This window comes from Chaetura pelagica, unplaced genomic scaffold (assembly GCF_000747805.2).
Source record: "Chaetura pelagica isolate M959 unplaced genomic scaffold, ChaPel_1.0 scaffold477, whole genome shotgun sequence".
Classification (NCBI taxonomy): domain Eukaryota; kingdom Metazoa; phylum Chordata; class Aves; order Apodiformes; family Apodidae; genus Chaetura; species Chaetura pelagica.
Genome location: NW_009953956.1, coordinates 593,961 through 610,613, shown reverse-complemented (window position 1 = coordinate 610,613; position 16,653 = coordinate 593,961). Strand labels below are relative to the sequence as shown.

The following is a 16,653-nucleotide window of genomic DNA, read 5'->3' as shown; positions in this document are numbered from 1 at the left end:
GGGGGGGCGGTTTGGAAGGTGTTTTGGAGCCTCATCCCTGCGGTGTCAGTGCTCCAGACAGGGAAACAGCCTAGGAAAAGGGGCTGGGGTCTGCACAGCACATCTAGGGTTTCTTCTGGAGGGCCCAGACCCTGTCCTGGCCGTCAGGCAGCAGCTGACGGTGCAGATTTGATGGGAGAGGGGAAAGGAGATTCTCTGGTGTGAACACAAGGAGCAGCGCTGCAGGGCGCGGGTCTCCCCCCTGGGGTTACTGCAAACCCTCCTCTGGGGGCTTCCCTGCCTGCTGACTTTAAACTTTGGGAATGTTTGCTTAGCTCTGCGTTTCTGCACAGCGACTTGCACTGGGACTTTGGCTCTGGGCTTGCTAAGAGAAAGCTGGAGATCCATATCAGCACACTGAAACCCTGGGGCAGGCAGAGCAAGCAGCTTAATCAAGCACCTGGGACTTATGCTAATTAATTAACAGGTGCTAATTAATTAACAGGTGTTGATGCTTTGCCTCTGTGGGGGAGGCTTCATTTCTCATGGTCAACATCTTTGTTTATAGTGAATCTGCAGATTGGGGGTAAAAGCTGCAGAAATCCTCAGGTAGGTGGGGGAAGAAGGAGCTTTTCAGTGTTTTCTTTCTCCCTGGTTAAAGGGGAGGTCTGTTTGGGTCGAGCTGGAGATGTGCCTGGATGGGGGGTGAGGTCTGAGGTGAGGTGCTTCAAACACTTACATGTGACAGAAATGAAGAACTGAACATATCCCAAAGTAGTTTTTCCTACAATAGTTTGGGTCGAGCTGGAGATGTGCCTGGATGGAGGGTGAGGTCTGAGGTGAGGTGCTTCACTTATATGTGACAGAAATGAAGAACTGAGCATACCCCAAAGTAGTTTTTCCTACAATGAGAGGGCAAACTGGGGGTGGCTGAGGTCCAGCTGAGAGTGGGATGGTAAGTGGGGGTGGAAATCCTGTTACCTGTGTTTTGGTTTTCCCTGAGGGCCAAGATGACCTCTCTTTTCCCTGATTAAGCTCTCTGCAGACTTTGTTTCAGCTCCTCATCTTTTTGGTGCCCACCTTGGGATATTTGAGCTTGGGCTGACCCTTGCAACTGGGGGATTTGGGGTTTGCCTGGCTACACCTCCCCTCCTCCTCTTCTTTCCATCTCCACAACTTGCTCTTTCTGCCTCTGCAGCCAGAGCGCTCAGTGAACATCCTCTCCTTCTCCTTTAATTCCTTTCTGTTTGGTTTTGAGGGTGTTTTTTTTCCCCCCCTGTGGAAGGAGAGAACAGCTGTAGCTTTGCCAGATGTTGTGCTGCTTTCTTGGTCGCGGAGGTGCTGAAAGTTAGAGCCACGTGCTTCTAGACCAGGGAGGAAAAGTCCCCTCAGCTGTGCTTGCACACATCTCCACCCTGCCTTTTTAGCTTTGCAACTCCTACCTTAGCTGGCTTTATTGCTGTGTCTAGTGTTGGGGACCTGAGGTGCTGCCAGGACACCCTAATTTTTACATAAACACACACTTGGTGATTAAGACACAAGTTTAAATTATAATAAGCCTTGAAAACCCATTTTCAAGTGTGGCAAGAGACGTGCCTAGTGTGGGACTGCCCTGGTAACAACTCTGATGTTAAACAGGCATTACCAAGTTATGAGCTAGACAACTTGAAATCAGCTTTGCCACTCACTTGTAGCAGCAGTTTCTAAGTTTTATTGTTTCACAGTTGTCTTTTCCAGTTCTCAGTATAAGCAGCTCTTGGTTGCTGGCTGAAGGACCTCATGGACACAAAGGAAAACTAACTGAAGCACTGACCTCAACAAAGGAAAACTAGCTTTGCTGTCCTGGTGGAGGGTCATATCTAGTAGGTTAAGATCTAATCTTACAGATTTAGTCAAATGCTTTAAAGCTCCACATCTGTGTAAGCTTTTTGCAAAGTCAAGGCCTTCCTGTATCTGGGGGTGAACAGTGGAAGTGATGGTTAAACTCCAGGTTGGTGTATGGGGGGAAGCTCTTAAACCTCTTTTAGCTATTGGATGTTAGCTGGAAGAATGGCTGAAAATGGAAAATCCTAAAATTGCAGCCTAAGATGATTTACCTTCAGTTAAAATAACCTTGCAGTCAGATTTTATTTTTGTGCCTGGCTGGTGCTGTGTTGCCTGTAATGGGCATAAATTAACAGAAGAAGAAAAGTTTCCTAATCTCTTGCTTTAAACCTGATCTCTCCAACACTTAAATACTGCCATCTTTCAAACTGTCCCAGCCTTTGTGGCAGATATTTACAGTCTGTGTCTAATCACCTTCTTGTCTGGTGATTATCCCTATCAGGTCCCCTGCAGACTGCCTGGCACGAGCTGTCACTGCCCGTGGGGCTCCCTACATCCATGCCAAAAGCCACCAGCTGGGAATATTATGCCCACTCTCCAAGTCATGTTTGCATCATTAACTCTCCTGCTCACTGGGGAGCTGCTGGATTGTTGGCTGGTGTCTTGTCACCTCTTGCTTTCCTAGAAATTCTTGGAAAGGTCTCCATCCAGCCACAAAGAACATCCCTGCACTAAGGATGGTTGTGATGGATGGGGGGGAATGGTTTTAAGCTGAAAGATGGGTTATTTAGAGATGTTAGGCAGAAATTCTTCCCTGTGAGGTGGGTGAAACACTGGAACAGGCTGCCCAGAGAAGCTTTGGCTGCCCCATCCCTGGCAGTGTTGAAGGGCAGGTTGGATGGGGCTTGGAGCAGCCTGGGCTGGTGGGAGGTGTCCCTGCCCATGCAGGGGGGTTGGAACTGGATGAGCTTTAAGGTCCCTTTAAGAAACCAGTCTGGGATTCTATGATTGCCAGGCTGTGCTTTGGGTGCCTCTTCACCCTGCTCACAACACACAGGTTGCCTGGGTGGTATTTTTCTAACACCATGTCAGTGACTTCAGCCATTGGAGCTGTGTCTGTCACTCTCACTCAGGCTGTTAGCTGTTGCCAATGCTAATGAGATTCTGTTTGAAAAGGCTGAATTCATGTAAAGGCCTATTTGATCCTCCACCAGCCTTGTTCAGACCTCACCTATCCTAGTCCTGACTAGCACAGATTCATCACTAATGCTCCCTGTGTTTCTACCACATTTCACATTGCCATGTAAATTGTCCAAGGTTTCCTGCTGGGCTTTGTTCATGTTAATACTCAAGTGCATCATTTTGGGCAGTCCCATTTGTGCTCCAGGGCTGCAGTGTGGCGTGTGAATGGTGAGGAGGGTGATGGAGCTGCCAAGGCTTGCTTGTCCAGGGTCTTTTACAAGCCCAACTTCTGCTGAGGATGCTGCCCAGCCTCCTGTCTGAGATCCTGACTTCTGAAGCCTGTGTGTTTGAGGGCTGCTGGGGTGGGGTGTAGATGGACTTTCACTGTGGGAGTTGCTCTAAACCACAAAGTGACTGTTCTGGGGTGTTTGCAATTAGGGCTGAAGCACTGTTACATTTATATAGCCAGGCTCTGCTGCACCAGCAGGATCCACCCAGTTCTGTGTCTCAAACAGCTTCCAGTCCTGCTTAGGGTGCCAGGCTCTTCATGCTATTCATGTTGGAGGGATTTTTTTACTTAATTCCTTTTTCTGTTTCCTATTTTTTTTTCCTCTACAAGTTCTTGTGTCTTACTCTAGATCCTTTTGGATTTTGCTCTCTAAATTGCAAGCACCATGTACTTGCATTTCAAGTACCTTTGAGGCTACTCCTGGGACAAAATCACATCATCTCCAAAATTTAACCTGAAGGCCTAAGTCACTCCTGCAGAGGCTTCTCTTAGGTCCTGCTGAGTCCCCAGAGCAAATCTGTGACAAACTAAATTAAAACTCCATGGCCTCAGTAAGTCTCTTAGCTGGTTCACTGGCCTCTTGCAGTTGGTTCTTGGTAGGACAGTGCAGTCCAAAAAGGACAGTCTCTCTTGTTTCTGGCTAACACAGACCCAAGTGCTTCAATTGCATTAAGTGTTGGTATTTTTGAGAAAGGGAACACCCTGACTGAGAAAAGGTGGTGTTTCCTAGGAACTCCCTGCTGGCATCAGTGTTTTCAGAAAGTGACTTGACCAGCTGCAACATCTACTTGGAAATACTGACTCGTCTCTTAAATCACTTCATGTTGTATCATTAATTCTCTACACCCTATATAAATGGGTTTGCTGCTCTCTGTGCCTTGGAGTTAGGACAAAAAATAACTGGTAGATCAAGGGCAGGGGGTTGTCCATCCACAAGGTCAACACAATAAAACTGTTGATTAGCTGAACACATTCTATCTTGTCCAAAATATATGATCTAATAAGGCAAGAAGTGCAATGTTTCATGGCCCGTTAACCACACTGGGTAATGCACAGCAAGGCACAAAAAGCTGGATGCAGAGTTTGGCACACAAGGATTTTTAAGTAGCTTATTTGGAGATATTTGTGAAGAGGAACCGTATCAGTGCCTACAAATACAGGCTAATGGCAGATGCCATAGGCAGTAAGTGAAAAAACATCTCTGACAATGGTGAAAGTTTCCTGTTCTCTTGCTTCTGTTGAATGTTTTCTAATCCTACAAACAGTTGATCAAGCAAGAGAAGCAAGCCCCAATATGACTGGTTATCTTTGAAAGAATGTCTTAAAACACAAACTTCACTGGATCCAAATGGTTTTGAGATTTTGTTCTGACAGAATAATGTAATAAAGAAAACCCAAAACAAACCCAAACCTAATGCTGATTTACTAAGTTGAGCATATGGGCCTGGCCATGTGTGGAGCTGAGCATCACTGTTATCTTTGTACATCAGCACTGCCTGCAGCAGTGGGGTGTGCCAAAGACCCTCTGCTACTTCAGCAATGAGATGTGAAGAGAACTACTCAGTCTAGGTTATTTAAGCCTCTGTTTCCTTCCTTTGCTGCCACTGAGGGCACTGTGGTGACAGAGCTACAGCTGAGGAGAAAATGAGGCCTTGTAGCTGACTGGGAAGGGAACAACACCCCGGTCCTGATCCATGCTCCTTTTGGAATTGGAGGTCATGAAAGTGCATGCCAGTTAAAAACCTCTCTTGCATTTTGACAGGGATTTTTAAAGCATGGGGAAAGCATTCTGAGTGAAATGGTATTGATGTGCTCATCTGTCGAGTGTTAAGGGAGGAGAACTCACCCCACTGAAGAGATACTTTGGGTAAACACCTGGGGCTGAGGAGAGAATGCAGGGCCATTGCAGAAGAAATCTTCACATTTGGGAAAGAAGGAGCTGGTCTGTTGATTTTCATGCCATGTATGTTCCTTATTTGTGGATCTGGTCCTGAGGATAAATTGTCTCACCTCCATGGATCTGGCTCCTTTGTACAACCTGGTGCTGATGTTCTGTCCTATTAATTTAAAATCTACATAATAGGATCAGAGCATATGTAGGTTTGATGAGCAAAGCTGTGTTAGTGACCTGGGAAGATATCCTGCCCTGGGGAAACAACAAAAATGAATGTTCATTATTCCTGCAGGAGAAGCCTGGGAGAGTCAGGAGTTATGGACTGATCCACTGCTTATGGTGACATTTGTTGTAAAGTCACACACATAAACCTGAGCAGCACAGGTGGCTTCAAGAACATTAAGTAACTCCTTAAGTTTATTTTTATTTAAGTTTCAAAATACAGGAAAGCAGAGTCCAGGGACAGCTTCTGTGTGTCCAGGAGCAGTTAATTTTTTCAGTTTCTTTTGTTGTGTGATGTGAGGAGCAGATATTCCCCAGGAAAACAAAAATGCCTGATGGACACCGACTTGGGAAAGGAGTACAAATCATTTCCATGCACGTGTACCTAAATTCATACTGCAGTTTGCTTCAGCTGGGTTTGCTGTGTTTTCAGTGCCATTTCCCAGAAAACATGGGAATGAATGAATGGTTTGTTTGCACCTGATGAGCTCAACTCCCACTCACTGGTGTTTTTCACTGATGGGTGTACATGGGAAGGAGCATCCCTCAATACAGGGATGTAGGGATTCCTTGTGCTCAGGGGGGAGGCTCAGAAATCATTGAAGACAAAGGTTGCACTGTACCTTTTAAGAGACAGAGAGGAAATTGTGTTTTGGGCAGCAATTTGGATCTTTAATCAGTGGAAAGTAGCCTTGCTTGAGGGCTTGGAGGGGAGAGCTGGAGGCAAGTTCTGGATCTTGCAATTATATGGGCTTACTGCTGGAAAGTGAATGTGTTCAGTCCTTTTTCCTTTGATGTTGGAGCTCCATGGATTAGTTGTGCCTGTTCTCCTCAACATAGGTTATTATTTCTCTACTCTAGTATATGTTTTTGTTAGGTGCTGCCTCACTGATGCTGGAGGGTGCAAGGCTGAGCTTGTAACCAAAATGGGAATCTCTGGGACTGGGATCCTTCAGGGAAGAAGCTGCAGTTTAGGGGGAAGCAGGTGTGCCCCAGTACTGTCTATGCTGGGGTGCTGCTGCTGCATGAAGACAGGACATCTTTCACTGTGGCATCCTGGAAATACCTGTGAGAAAGGCAAATATTGATATTTTCAGCTTTTATTAGTGCTCTCCTGCATGCTACCATGAGAAAGAGCAACCAGGTCAATTGATATGGTGTGTACCAGGACTTGGAAAAGAAGCAAGTTTAAGACAGGGTGCCAGGAGTTTCCCTGAGCCAGCGTGTCACCTGCTTTTCAAAGTTATTTTGGGTTTGAATCTTGCAGTTAGAACTTGCTCTTTTCTGTGACCTCCAAGAGCTGAGCTCTTCCATGGGAGGAACCTCCTGATGTGCACCCACCACCCAGTGTGCAGAGATGCCCTGTGGGTCACTGCTTCTCTGCTTTACTCCTCTCATTTTGAAACCTAGAGAACATTTGGGAATGTTCTCTACTTTTTGCTACAGGAAAAAAAAGACAACTCTGTCCTTGGACTGGTCCTGAATAGTAATTCCTCAGTCAAACAGAACAACATCACAAATGAGGCTGGACAGCTGTTTCCCAAATATAGTAGATGTATGTATTCTATACAGGGTAATAAAGCTCAGTTTTCACTACTTGAAACATTCTGCAGGCTCCCTGCCCCCTCCTGCAGTCAAAGGCAAATGTTGTTCTCCAGCCTCCACTTGTCACATTTTGTTCTGGAGAACAGGGAGGATATTGAGATATACTGGCTTCTTTCCTCGAGTGCATTTCAATATGTATCCTGTATAATGAGAGCCCAAATCCTTCTCGCATTACTTAGGCTTTAATCACACTGTGCTCTCCCAAGATTGCTCTAATCGCGTTTGCATCAGCAGGAGTAGCTCTGGGTGATGAGCAATATTTCATCTGCAAACAGAGGGGAGAGATCTGGTGATGAGGAAGGAGCTGGCAGCCCTGGGCTCCTCACAGAGCAGCTCTCTAGCAAGGAATGGTGCTGCATCCTGATTTGGGAAATAGGGATTGGTGAATGAGCAGGAACAAAAGCAATTTCTGCCGTTTTCTTGAGGACCTGTCAAGTGTGATCATTCCCTTTTAATTTTCTGGTAAATGGCTTTTTGGCATGTGTGAACTCCTGAGAAGGGGGATGCTGCCTGGTGCAGCAGACATCATTTTGTACTTCAGCCATGACATTACTGTATATGAGAACTGAAAAGTTATATAGATATTACACCAATATATAAACCATGTGTGTTAGAAAGACAAGTTCAGTTTTGAAATATTTGCCTTAGCTATGCTTTTCACTTTCAATCTGTGCCAAACATGTGCTTGAATGACTGATGGAGTCATATGGTTCCCTGAATAAAGCACTTCATTGTGCACAGACTTAGAGCCTTCCAACAGTTGTATTACAGAAGCTTGAAGATTAAGATGATCCAACTGCTTAGGGGGTATGTTCCACAATGAACATTTTCTTTACTTTCCCCCCCCCCTTGATTTTTTTGCCCTAAAATGTGTCATTAGTTTGTTCAGCTGGTCGCCCAGTGACACTGATCACGGAGCCCTTGGTGCAGAAAAGCAGCAAGTTACCTTCAAATTTCAGCTTTCACTCCCATGTCCACATAAAAATGGTGAACAGATGACTTTTTCCATGGACATAGTGAGATTTCTTTGGGGAGGCCTGTTCCCTGTCGTGGATTATTTCATCAGCAGAATTAGATTTAGGAAGGGGAAAACTCATGCAAGGAGGAGTGATGACAGGAGATGATTCTTAGAATTGTAAAACTGAAATATTAAAAAACGTGGCTTTAATGCTGTTTGGTTGAAGGGGATCAATGTGTCTCAAACTCCTCTTTCTCATCTGAGCACTCAGTGCCCAGGGAGCTGCTCAGTGGGGAAGATCAAGTGGCCACGCTGCAAAGTCGTGCACAGACCAGCTCACGGTTGACAGACCTGTCAGGATGGAGAGAGGATCTTTTTTCCATTTGAAGTGGAAAGAACAGAGAAAATTGAATTCAGAAATGCGTGGAGTTGTCTTGCTCTTGCCTGTCCTGGGGCTCATCAAAGACCTTTGCTGATTTTTGGTGTTTTAAAAATGTTGTACATGAGTCGTAATTGTGCAGCGTGAGGGAAAGACAAGACTTGAGCCCATAAAAGCTACTTGTGCTGAAATGCCTGAGGTCTTGGATTTGGGAATGGGGGAAGGAGGGAGAAAACAAGTAAAACTTTGTGTATAGTTGGGTGCCTTTTTTTTTTTTTTTTCCCTTTAAATAGTTATTTTCCAGGCAGGCCATGAAAGGACTGATTTTACTGGATTCTGTAGAGAGAATTGGTGTGCTGCTTAGATGTGCAAAGGTTAGCTGGGAAAATAATTTATGACTTTGAACTAATAAAAACTTTATTGCAAGAGATAAGATTTGGATTTTATGCACAGCCAAATCTGGCCCAGACTTTTGTGCTTACACAGAGGTGAGGGCAGAGACTGGCATGTGATGCACTGTGTGTTTTAAAGCTGTGTCAGTGCTGTTACTGGGACAATGGCAGTACCTCACTGGTCTGGTGGAGTTTCTGATCTTGGTCCACTCTTTGGAGAGGCTTTCTGTGCTTTCAGGTGGTGGATAGAATAAAATTTAAGATGGATGGACTTTAAGGCATGCTATTGTTAATTTGACCCTGTGCAAGCTACTGGGCTTGCTTTCTTTAACCATTGTGCTCTGGAAGTCTTGTACTGGTTAATTATGCAGCATTTTCATATTTATTATCAGATATTATTTTGTTATAGTAAAAAGTGACAATTTGCTATTTTTCCTGTCTCAAACAGAATGGGTGCCATTCTAGAAGGTGGTTTCAGCAAGCTCTGTGCCTGGATAATGTTCAGCTTGGGGAATGTGTTGGCTTTTGCTGGAAGGTGGAGTGCAACAGAGGACTGGAAGCACACACAGCCTCACTCCTTGGCCAGATAGTTGGACTGTTGACACTCCTTTGTTTTTTGGCATGATGTAGCCTGAGTCCTAATGTTAACAATTTCCACGTAAAACAAGTTGATTTATTTCTTTTCCTTCATGCCCAAGGGCTGGGTGTGATCCTCTTTGCTCAGAAGCTGTATATTGTCAATCAGTCTAACCCGATGTGTAGCCACTTCTTTCTCCATGCAGATGTTGTCTCCTCACTTGCAGCACTGGCTTTCAGGAGGACACGGGTGCACATTGAGTAAAGGTTGCTGATAGGAATACTAAGACTGATCCTAATACATGTTCTTACTGTAAAGAGAAGCCTTCCTCTTCCTGGTTGGTTAGTGATGGTCAGTGGGTAGTCAGTCTCTACTCCTTACCTAGTTTCACACCCCTCTCAGATTTCCTGTGTTCACTGCCATCTTGAAGGGCAAATGCTTGGTCCTCCTCCTCTCTCAGTGCATCAGCTTGTTGGTTTTGGATTAAAAAGCTCCATTTTGAGTCTGGAGGTGGTGAAAGAAAAAAACAGCTCATGAGAGAGAAGCCACTGATGAGGGGGACAAAACTCTTTCTCATCCAAATCGTGGATCCCTGACTGTGATCCCCTGGATCACTGACTGTGAACTAAGCCAAGGAAGCTGGAGAAAATGAGGAGGGAAATGGGTGAACCAGAGCAGTGCCATTAGATATTTCCAGGCTGTGGGAAGATGACTCTGTTCTATGAACCTTTTCCACCCTCAGGTTATTTGGGTGCAATGATGTTTTGTTGCAGGGAAAAGCAGATAAGCTGTGACTTGCAGTCCTAGGCCCCTTTGGAATATTAAAGACAACACTAGAACAATTTAATAATTTAGCCTTTTTTAAATTTATTCCCTCACTTCTGTTATTTTAGTAAGTCAGTAGTAAGTGCAGTGGGTGATGTGAAGTGGGTGAAGAACCACATCTGGGTGCAGGGGCCAGAGAGAGGGCTGGAAATTGTGGGCTGGATATGAATGTCCTGTGGCATTACTGGGGCTGATGGTCCTGGGCTGGGTTGCAGAGGATGCTGGGGCTGTAAGAGTCCTTGGGTGCCTTGGGAACCTGAGGGAATCAAGGTAACATCTGTAGGACAAGACATGTGGAAGGGGCCTCCCAGAATGTGTGTGTTCACCAGGGAAGGAAGTAGAGTGTTGTGTGGTGGCTTTACTGTAAATCTGTGTGGTAATAGATGGATGGTGTTTATAAACCACCCCAGCTCTGGCTCTTCTCTCTGCTGTGCCAGGGGGGCAGAACCAGCTCTTAGCATGACACAGGGATGTGCATTTGGGCAGGTTTTTATGTTTTCCCTGCCACTTCAGCCCAATTTATCCAGACCCACTCAGTGTTGAGAGCATTCACCTTTATGTTGATCATCAGGACAAATAAATTGCACTGCCTAGCTAAAAGCTTATTAATTTCAAGTAAATGCAAATCTGAAGTGTGTCTGGGCTTCTTCAGGAGGCACCAGCCATCAAATGGAGAAGTCACGATCCATGGTTGGAGTTTATTTTGCACAGAGCTCAGAGGAGCTGAAATGCAAAGCAAAAAAGATGAAAACTGTTCTTAACTTCTTCCCCAACAAGTCCTTCTGTGATACTGTGCAAAGAAGAAAAGTTGTAGCAGTACATGGCAGATGAAAAATATTTAAGCTGCACAAAAGCCACTGACAGATAACATCTACTCATCTCACCATTTGTACAAAGTGTCTTTTATATTAGTGAGGGGGGGGGAAAGAATAAAGGGCAGTACATCAGCTCATGGGCTGCTTGTGGATCAAAAGCATTACCTTCAGTGCAGGCTGAAAATAGAAAACAGACATGACTGTGAAGTTTTTCATGTGAAAAAAGTGGGAGAGGAGCTTGTGTCAGGAAGAACTGGACAGAATTTCACTGAAATGGAAAATAAGGAGGTGAGTAAGTAGGTGTATGTGACACAGAAGATAGGAAACCTGGGTCTAATAAAAGTTTCTGGTATTACAGATGGCCTGATTTTCTTCCCCTCTCATGACACGTTACTGAAATTTGAATTCTCTGATTTCAATTATTACACTATTTATATTGCTGTAATACCAAGAGTCTCTGTAGAGAAGAGGCCTCATTATTAATGTAATGCAAACAACTCTAATGGTTCCAGCTTCAAAGACATCCTAATGAAAATGGATCAAGGAGATGAAGAGTGGTGTGGAGGAAATACCAGCACGTCTGTGTGTGTGAAGAACTGCAGCACTGGGAGCTCAGGAGGTGGGATCAAGTGATGGAAACCCTTCATTAACACAGATCTCCAGTCCTGTCCCATCTCCTGGTGCTTCTCTTTGGGATGGCTGTGCTTATGCTTAGAGATGGGTGGCCTGAAACCAACAGAAGAAGACTGGGATTGTGTTTGGTTCAGTGCAAGTGGGATGAATGGTTTGGTGTTTCTGCCCTTGAGATGAGGCCCATCTTTCCCTCAGGCTCTCTGAGGTTGCCAGCAGCCATCCCACCTGTGTAGCTACTCAGAAGCCCACAGCTCTTCTCCTGCTCAGGGCTGTTCTGGGGCTGCACATCTGTTTGTCCCATTTTTTCAATGTTTTCTGCACACCTCAATTTCCAATTTCTATGCCTATGGGTTTGGGTTTTCTTGGCTGGTCTCCCTTCTTATGGTTTGGGGGTTTTTTTGTAGGTTTTTTTCTCCTGACTCAGAGTCCTTCTCTACCAGTGTCTTTTCCATTTATTCCAATTTCTATGCCTATGGGTTTGGGTTTTTTTGGCTGGTCTCCCTTCTTATGATTTGGGGGGTTTTCTGTAGGTTTTTTTCTCCTGACTCAGAATCCTTCTCTACCAGTGTCTTTTCCATTTGCATCCACTTATTTGGTCAAGCTCAGTGGCCCTTAGGTGCTGTCATTTTTCCCATCACATATCCATGTGTGTGGATCACTTTTTTGGTTGTGATCCCTTGTTTTTTGCAATGTGTTCTTTGAAGCTTTACAATCAGGCTCCAGAATCCTATTTATTTTCAAGGACCCCTTTTTTTATCTTCCCCCTCCTTTCTATTTCAAGACTGAGCTAGAGTTTACCTATTAGTTAGACAGGTTTCTTTATTTTGTGGCTTTTCAGAAAAGTCCATAGTACAGAAATATAATGATCTTAAATCAGCAAAACATTGCTATTTGAGTTACAAAAGAATCTGTAGTGTCCATATGTCACTGGAAGGGCAGCTGGGAGTTCAGCAAGTGCGTAACTTCAAGCGTGTGCCCAAGTGCTCTGGAGAATGAGGCCCCAGGCCTGGGCTGCAGCCCTTTCTCTGCCTTCTGCAGGAAGCTGTGATTTTTATCACACCCAATAATTTAAATAAAAACATCCAGATAAGCAGCAAAATATTTGGCTGAGGGAAGGCAAGCAGACAGAACTCGATCTTGTGCTTCAGAACGGCTGCGGCTTCAGAAGGGTTCACAAACCCCCAAGCTTGTCTGTTTTCTTTCCCCCAAACAAATGATCTTTTCCAATAAAGATATAACTGCTGCCTATAAACCTGTCTTGCTGTCTGTCTCCAGACTATCAGAGCTTCCGTGCAATATGCAGATAAATAAGGGTGTGTGGAAGATTCAATTTGCTCCCTGGAACGTGACTTTGCACCACAAGCATCGCTGTGTCATGATAGAGTAGGAGTGGTGAAATCTAACTGCACTTTGTGTAGATATTCTTCCCTTTTCCCAGGATATTTTTCTAGTGGTTGCACTTTCTGGACCACGCCATGAAATGTGGAAATAGTACATCTGTGCACAAATGCTGATCCCTCCACCTCTCTTTTTTTCTTCTGCTTTGGCCGATGTGGGGCTGTTAATGCTTTGTGGAATTAATAAGAAAGGCAACTTGCACGTGTAGGAGTACCAGGAAGACTGGGATGCTTCCTGATACCCAGCTGCAGCTCCATAGTGTCAGACTGCTTGGAAGAAGTATAGGTGATTTATCCAGGGGAGGAAAAAATATACTCATAGGGTTTCTTAAAATTTAGATTTCAAGAAACTTTCAGAATGCAAATCCTACAAAATAACAGAAGGGCCTGAGTCATTTAATTCATATAGATGTGACTGCTGCAGTGAGCCAAGGGAAAAAAAAATTGGGGCTGCAGCCAAACTTTTCTCATTTCTCTGAGATATGCTTATAAATTTCTGATCTGTGCAGGAAGCTTCATGTCTTAGAATAAAGAGCTGTGAGGTTCTGGCTAGACCCTCATGGGAGGATGAGATGGTATCTCATGGCTGGGCAGGAACATGGTTGAATCACCCTGATTGAAACCCTGGAGGTTTTTAAAAGACTGTAGATGTGGTGCTGAGGGACATGGTTTAAGCACTGGACTTGGTAGAACTGGGTTAATGGTTGGTAGTTTGGGGTTATGTTTGGACTCAATGATCTTAGAGGTCTTTTCCAACCAGAAGGATTCTGTGTGATTCTGTGATCTCACATCCCTCTACGGGGGTGACCCCAATCGTGTGCAGGGTTTGGACCATCATTCCCAAGGGCTGGTGCTCCCAGACCTCATCACTTGGTGTTTTCTGAGGGTGGGGTGAGAGCCCCTTCTCTACAGGAACATCTCTAGAAGAAGCATCTTTCCTCTCCCCAGTGTACTTTATCTTTTTATCCTACTTGTTTTGTTGGTGTTTTAGGGTGAGTGTAACTTTCAAAATATTCGTCTTCTGCCAATTTCAGCTTAACAGTAATGACAGCACAGATGTTTTTTCAATCACTAAGTGGAGCTCATTCTGCCCCAAACTTATCTGCAAGAGCATTAGATGGCCAGAGAGGGCAGGGAAGGTTGGTGGGATGGCAGCATCTGGGTTTGGGGCCAGCCCTGACCCTCCAGCTCTTCTTTCACTCCCATAAAATGGTTCAGCCCTGAGCTGGGATTGAGCTGCTCAAATTCTGCCCCAGCACCTTCCCTCTACCCCTCCGAGCACAAAGGCAATGAAGGGAAAGGAAGAAGGTGGATCAGACCAGCCTTTCTCCATCTCAATGGAGGGTGGATACCTTTCTGGGTGAGTACATTTATAGGCAGAAATTCTTTCCTGTGAGGCTGGTGAGACCCTGGCCCAGGTTGCCCAGGGAAGCTGTGGCTGCCCCATCCCTGGCAGGTTGGAAGGGCAGGTTGGATGGGGCTTGGAGCAACCTGGTCTGGTGGCAGGTGTCCCTGCCCATGCAGGGGGATTGGATCTGGGTGATCTTTAAGGTCCCTTCCAACCCAAACAAGTCTGTTATTCTAGGCTGGACTTGATGATCTAGGCTGGGCTTGATGATCCTAAAGGTCTTTTCTAGCCTTGGTAATTCTGTGTGTGATTTAGTGTGTGATATGATTCTAGAGCACTTGCAAAGACTCAGGTTTCATTCTCATGGGGTCCAAGTGCCCCAAAGATCTCAAATGCAATGTGAAGTGAAGCGTGTGCCAAACTCCACCAGCATCTTTATTGTCCCATGGCACCTGGAAGCCATCCCTATCTTCTCTTTAAGATGTATTCTCCATCTCATTTCCAGCCCTTGTACTATGACATTGCTTTTCAGACCTTTGCTTTGACAAGCACAAGACCATTAGGATGTTTAATGAGAGTAAAAACACTTGGTAAATGTAAATAACAAGTAAATGCATGAGAATAACTCTCTGACATCACAGTATGAAGTCATCAGCCTGTGCAGGAGTGGAGCATCATTTCAGGGAGGGCTTCTGCTTTTTTCTGGACTTAATTTTTTTTTTATACTAATGAGAGTGTGCATCCTTGGTGCCACAGAGCTCTCAGTACTTCACCACCTCCTGGAGTGTTCACAGAGAAATGCTGAGGCTGCCAAGGAAATATTCAGTCTTTTGTGTGCAGTTCAAACTTGTTAAAATGGAGCAAACCCACATATTTCTGTGTCTGATGGAGTGAGGTGGTGCATTAAGAAGTGTTTGGGGGGTTATAAAATACCAAGGGTGAACCTGGAACCTGGAGCTTTGGGGAACCCAAAACCAGGTTGTTAGATCTGTCCTGTGACTCCAACTTACAAATTGTGACCCTGCCATAGAAATGGGAAGGACTTGAGGGGAAAATATGGGATTGGGCCTGCCCTGGGGGAGCCTGTGCCAGGCAACCACAGGGTTTGTTCACCCCAGGGAAGGGAGGGCTCCAGTCACACCCCCTAGGCCACTGTCCCCTCTCCTGCCACCACTGATGTGAATCAGATGCAGTGCGACTGTGTCTGGGGAGAACAGGGATTGGGGAGTGGAATGATCAAGGCTCATTTCTTACCTTAATTATGGAAAAATAGTCCTGATAAAATCTTATCTCTTCTGAATCCCTGCAGCTTGTTTACCCTCCTAATGGTGATGCTGGAAAGCCACCCACCTACTGTGTTCCCCCTGCAGTGGGGAAAAAAAGTCCAAATTCTAGTATGGTTATGAATGGAACACTTTCAGTAGTGGTGTTCATACCTCTCCAGTTTGTTTAAATTTAGGTCTTGCTTCCCTACTCCTTACCTTTGCAACCTACTTATGCTGCAGAAGTGCACCATCTAATCAGCAGTGGAAATCACCTTGACACTTCTCTCCCAGAACCTCATCTGCAGAAATTTGTGCAGCTTTTGCTGCTGACAGCACGAGCCCACAAGGTTTTAATGTTTCATTCTTTTTCCTGAATGATCTCCTTTTTGAAATATGCTGCCAGGTCCCCCAGATATCAAGGCTCCTGTTGTCACATGCTGTTCCTGACTAATGTGAATTCCTTCTCCCTGTCCCTAGGTGAGAATGTGGACAGCAAACTGGAGCCATGGAGACAGCAGATGCCAAAGGACCAGTCACAAGTTTACGAGATAACTGTTCCCTTCCTTCTAAATGGAGAAGAGTGGAGACCAGTAAATGGCATTTTTTCAAAGGTCAGTCTTCATTTTGCCTATTATTTTATTGCAAGATGTGTAACAATTAGAATGCTTAAGGAGAAAGTAAGTGTACTTTTTTCATGCAATCTGTTACAAGTGTATTGCTGTAGAGAGTCTCCTGTCTAAAATTCCTTATCTGACTTCAGAAAATGGACAAGGTCTTTGATTGAAAGGGATAAGTTTTTCATTGCAAAGTGACTTTTTTATTTCTGATGGCCAAAACAGAAGCTTAAAGTGAAATAGGTTTTTTAAGAGGTTAGTATATATTACTTGAGATTATATCATACAAAACAGCCCCAAAACTGAGGGAGGAGCAAGAAAGACTCTCTGGTCTCCTGCCTGACTTATGAAGACTAAGTAGTTCTTGTTTATTATCACAAAGATGTCATGGAAATCTCTTACCTAGCCTTTTTAATTCAGTTTTGTGGCAGTTTATTTTTTGTATTATTATTATT

At 44.7% G+C, this 16,653-nt stretch overlaps 1 protein-coding gene across 1 annotated transcript in view; it reads left to right on the top strand.

Moving 5' to 3' along the window:
* ADAM12 (ADAM metallopeptidase domain 12) overlaps window positions 1-16,653 on the top strand; it is a 179,249-nt gene that overhangs the window by 623 nt on the left and 161,973 nt on the right. Inside the window, exon 2 of the mRNA XM_010001877.1 lies at window positions 16,062-16,195. Within this exon, the coding sequence (XP_010000179.1) occupies window positions 16,062-16,195 (134 nt within the window). The remainder of the gene's footprint in view (window positions 1-16,061; window positions 16,196-16,653) is intronic.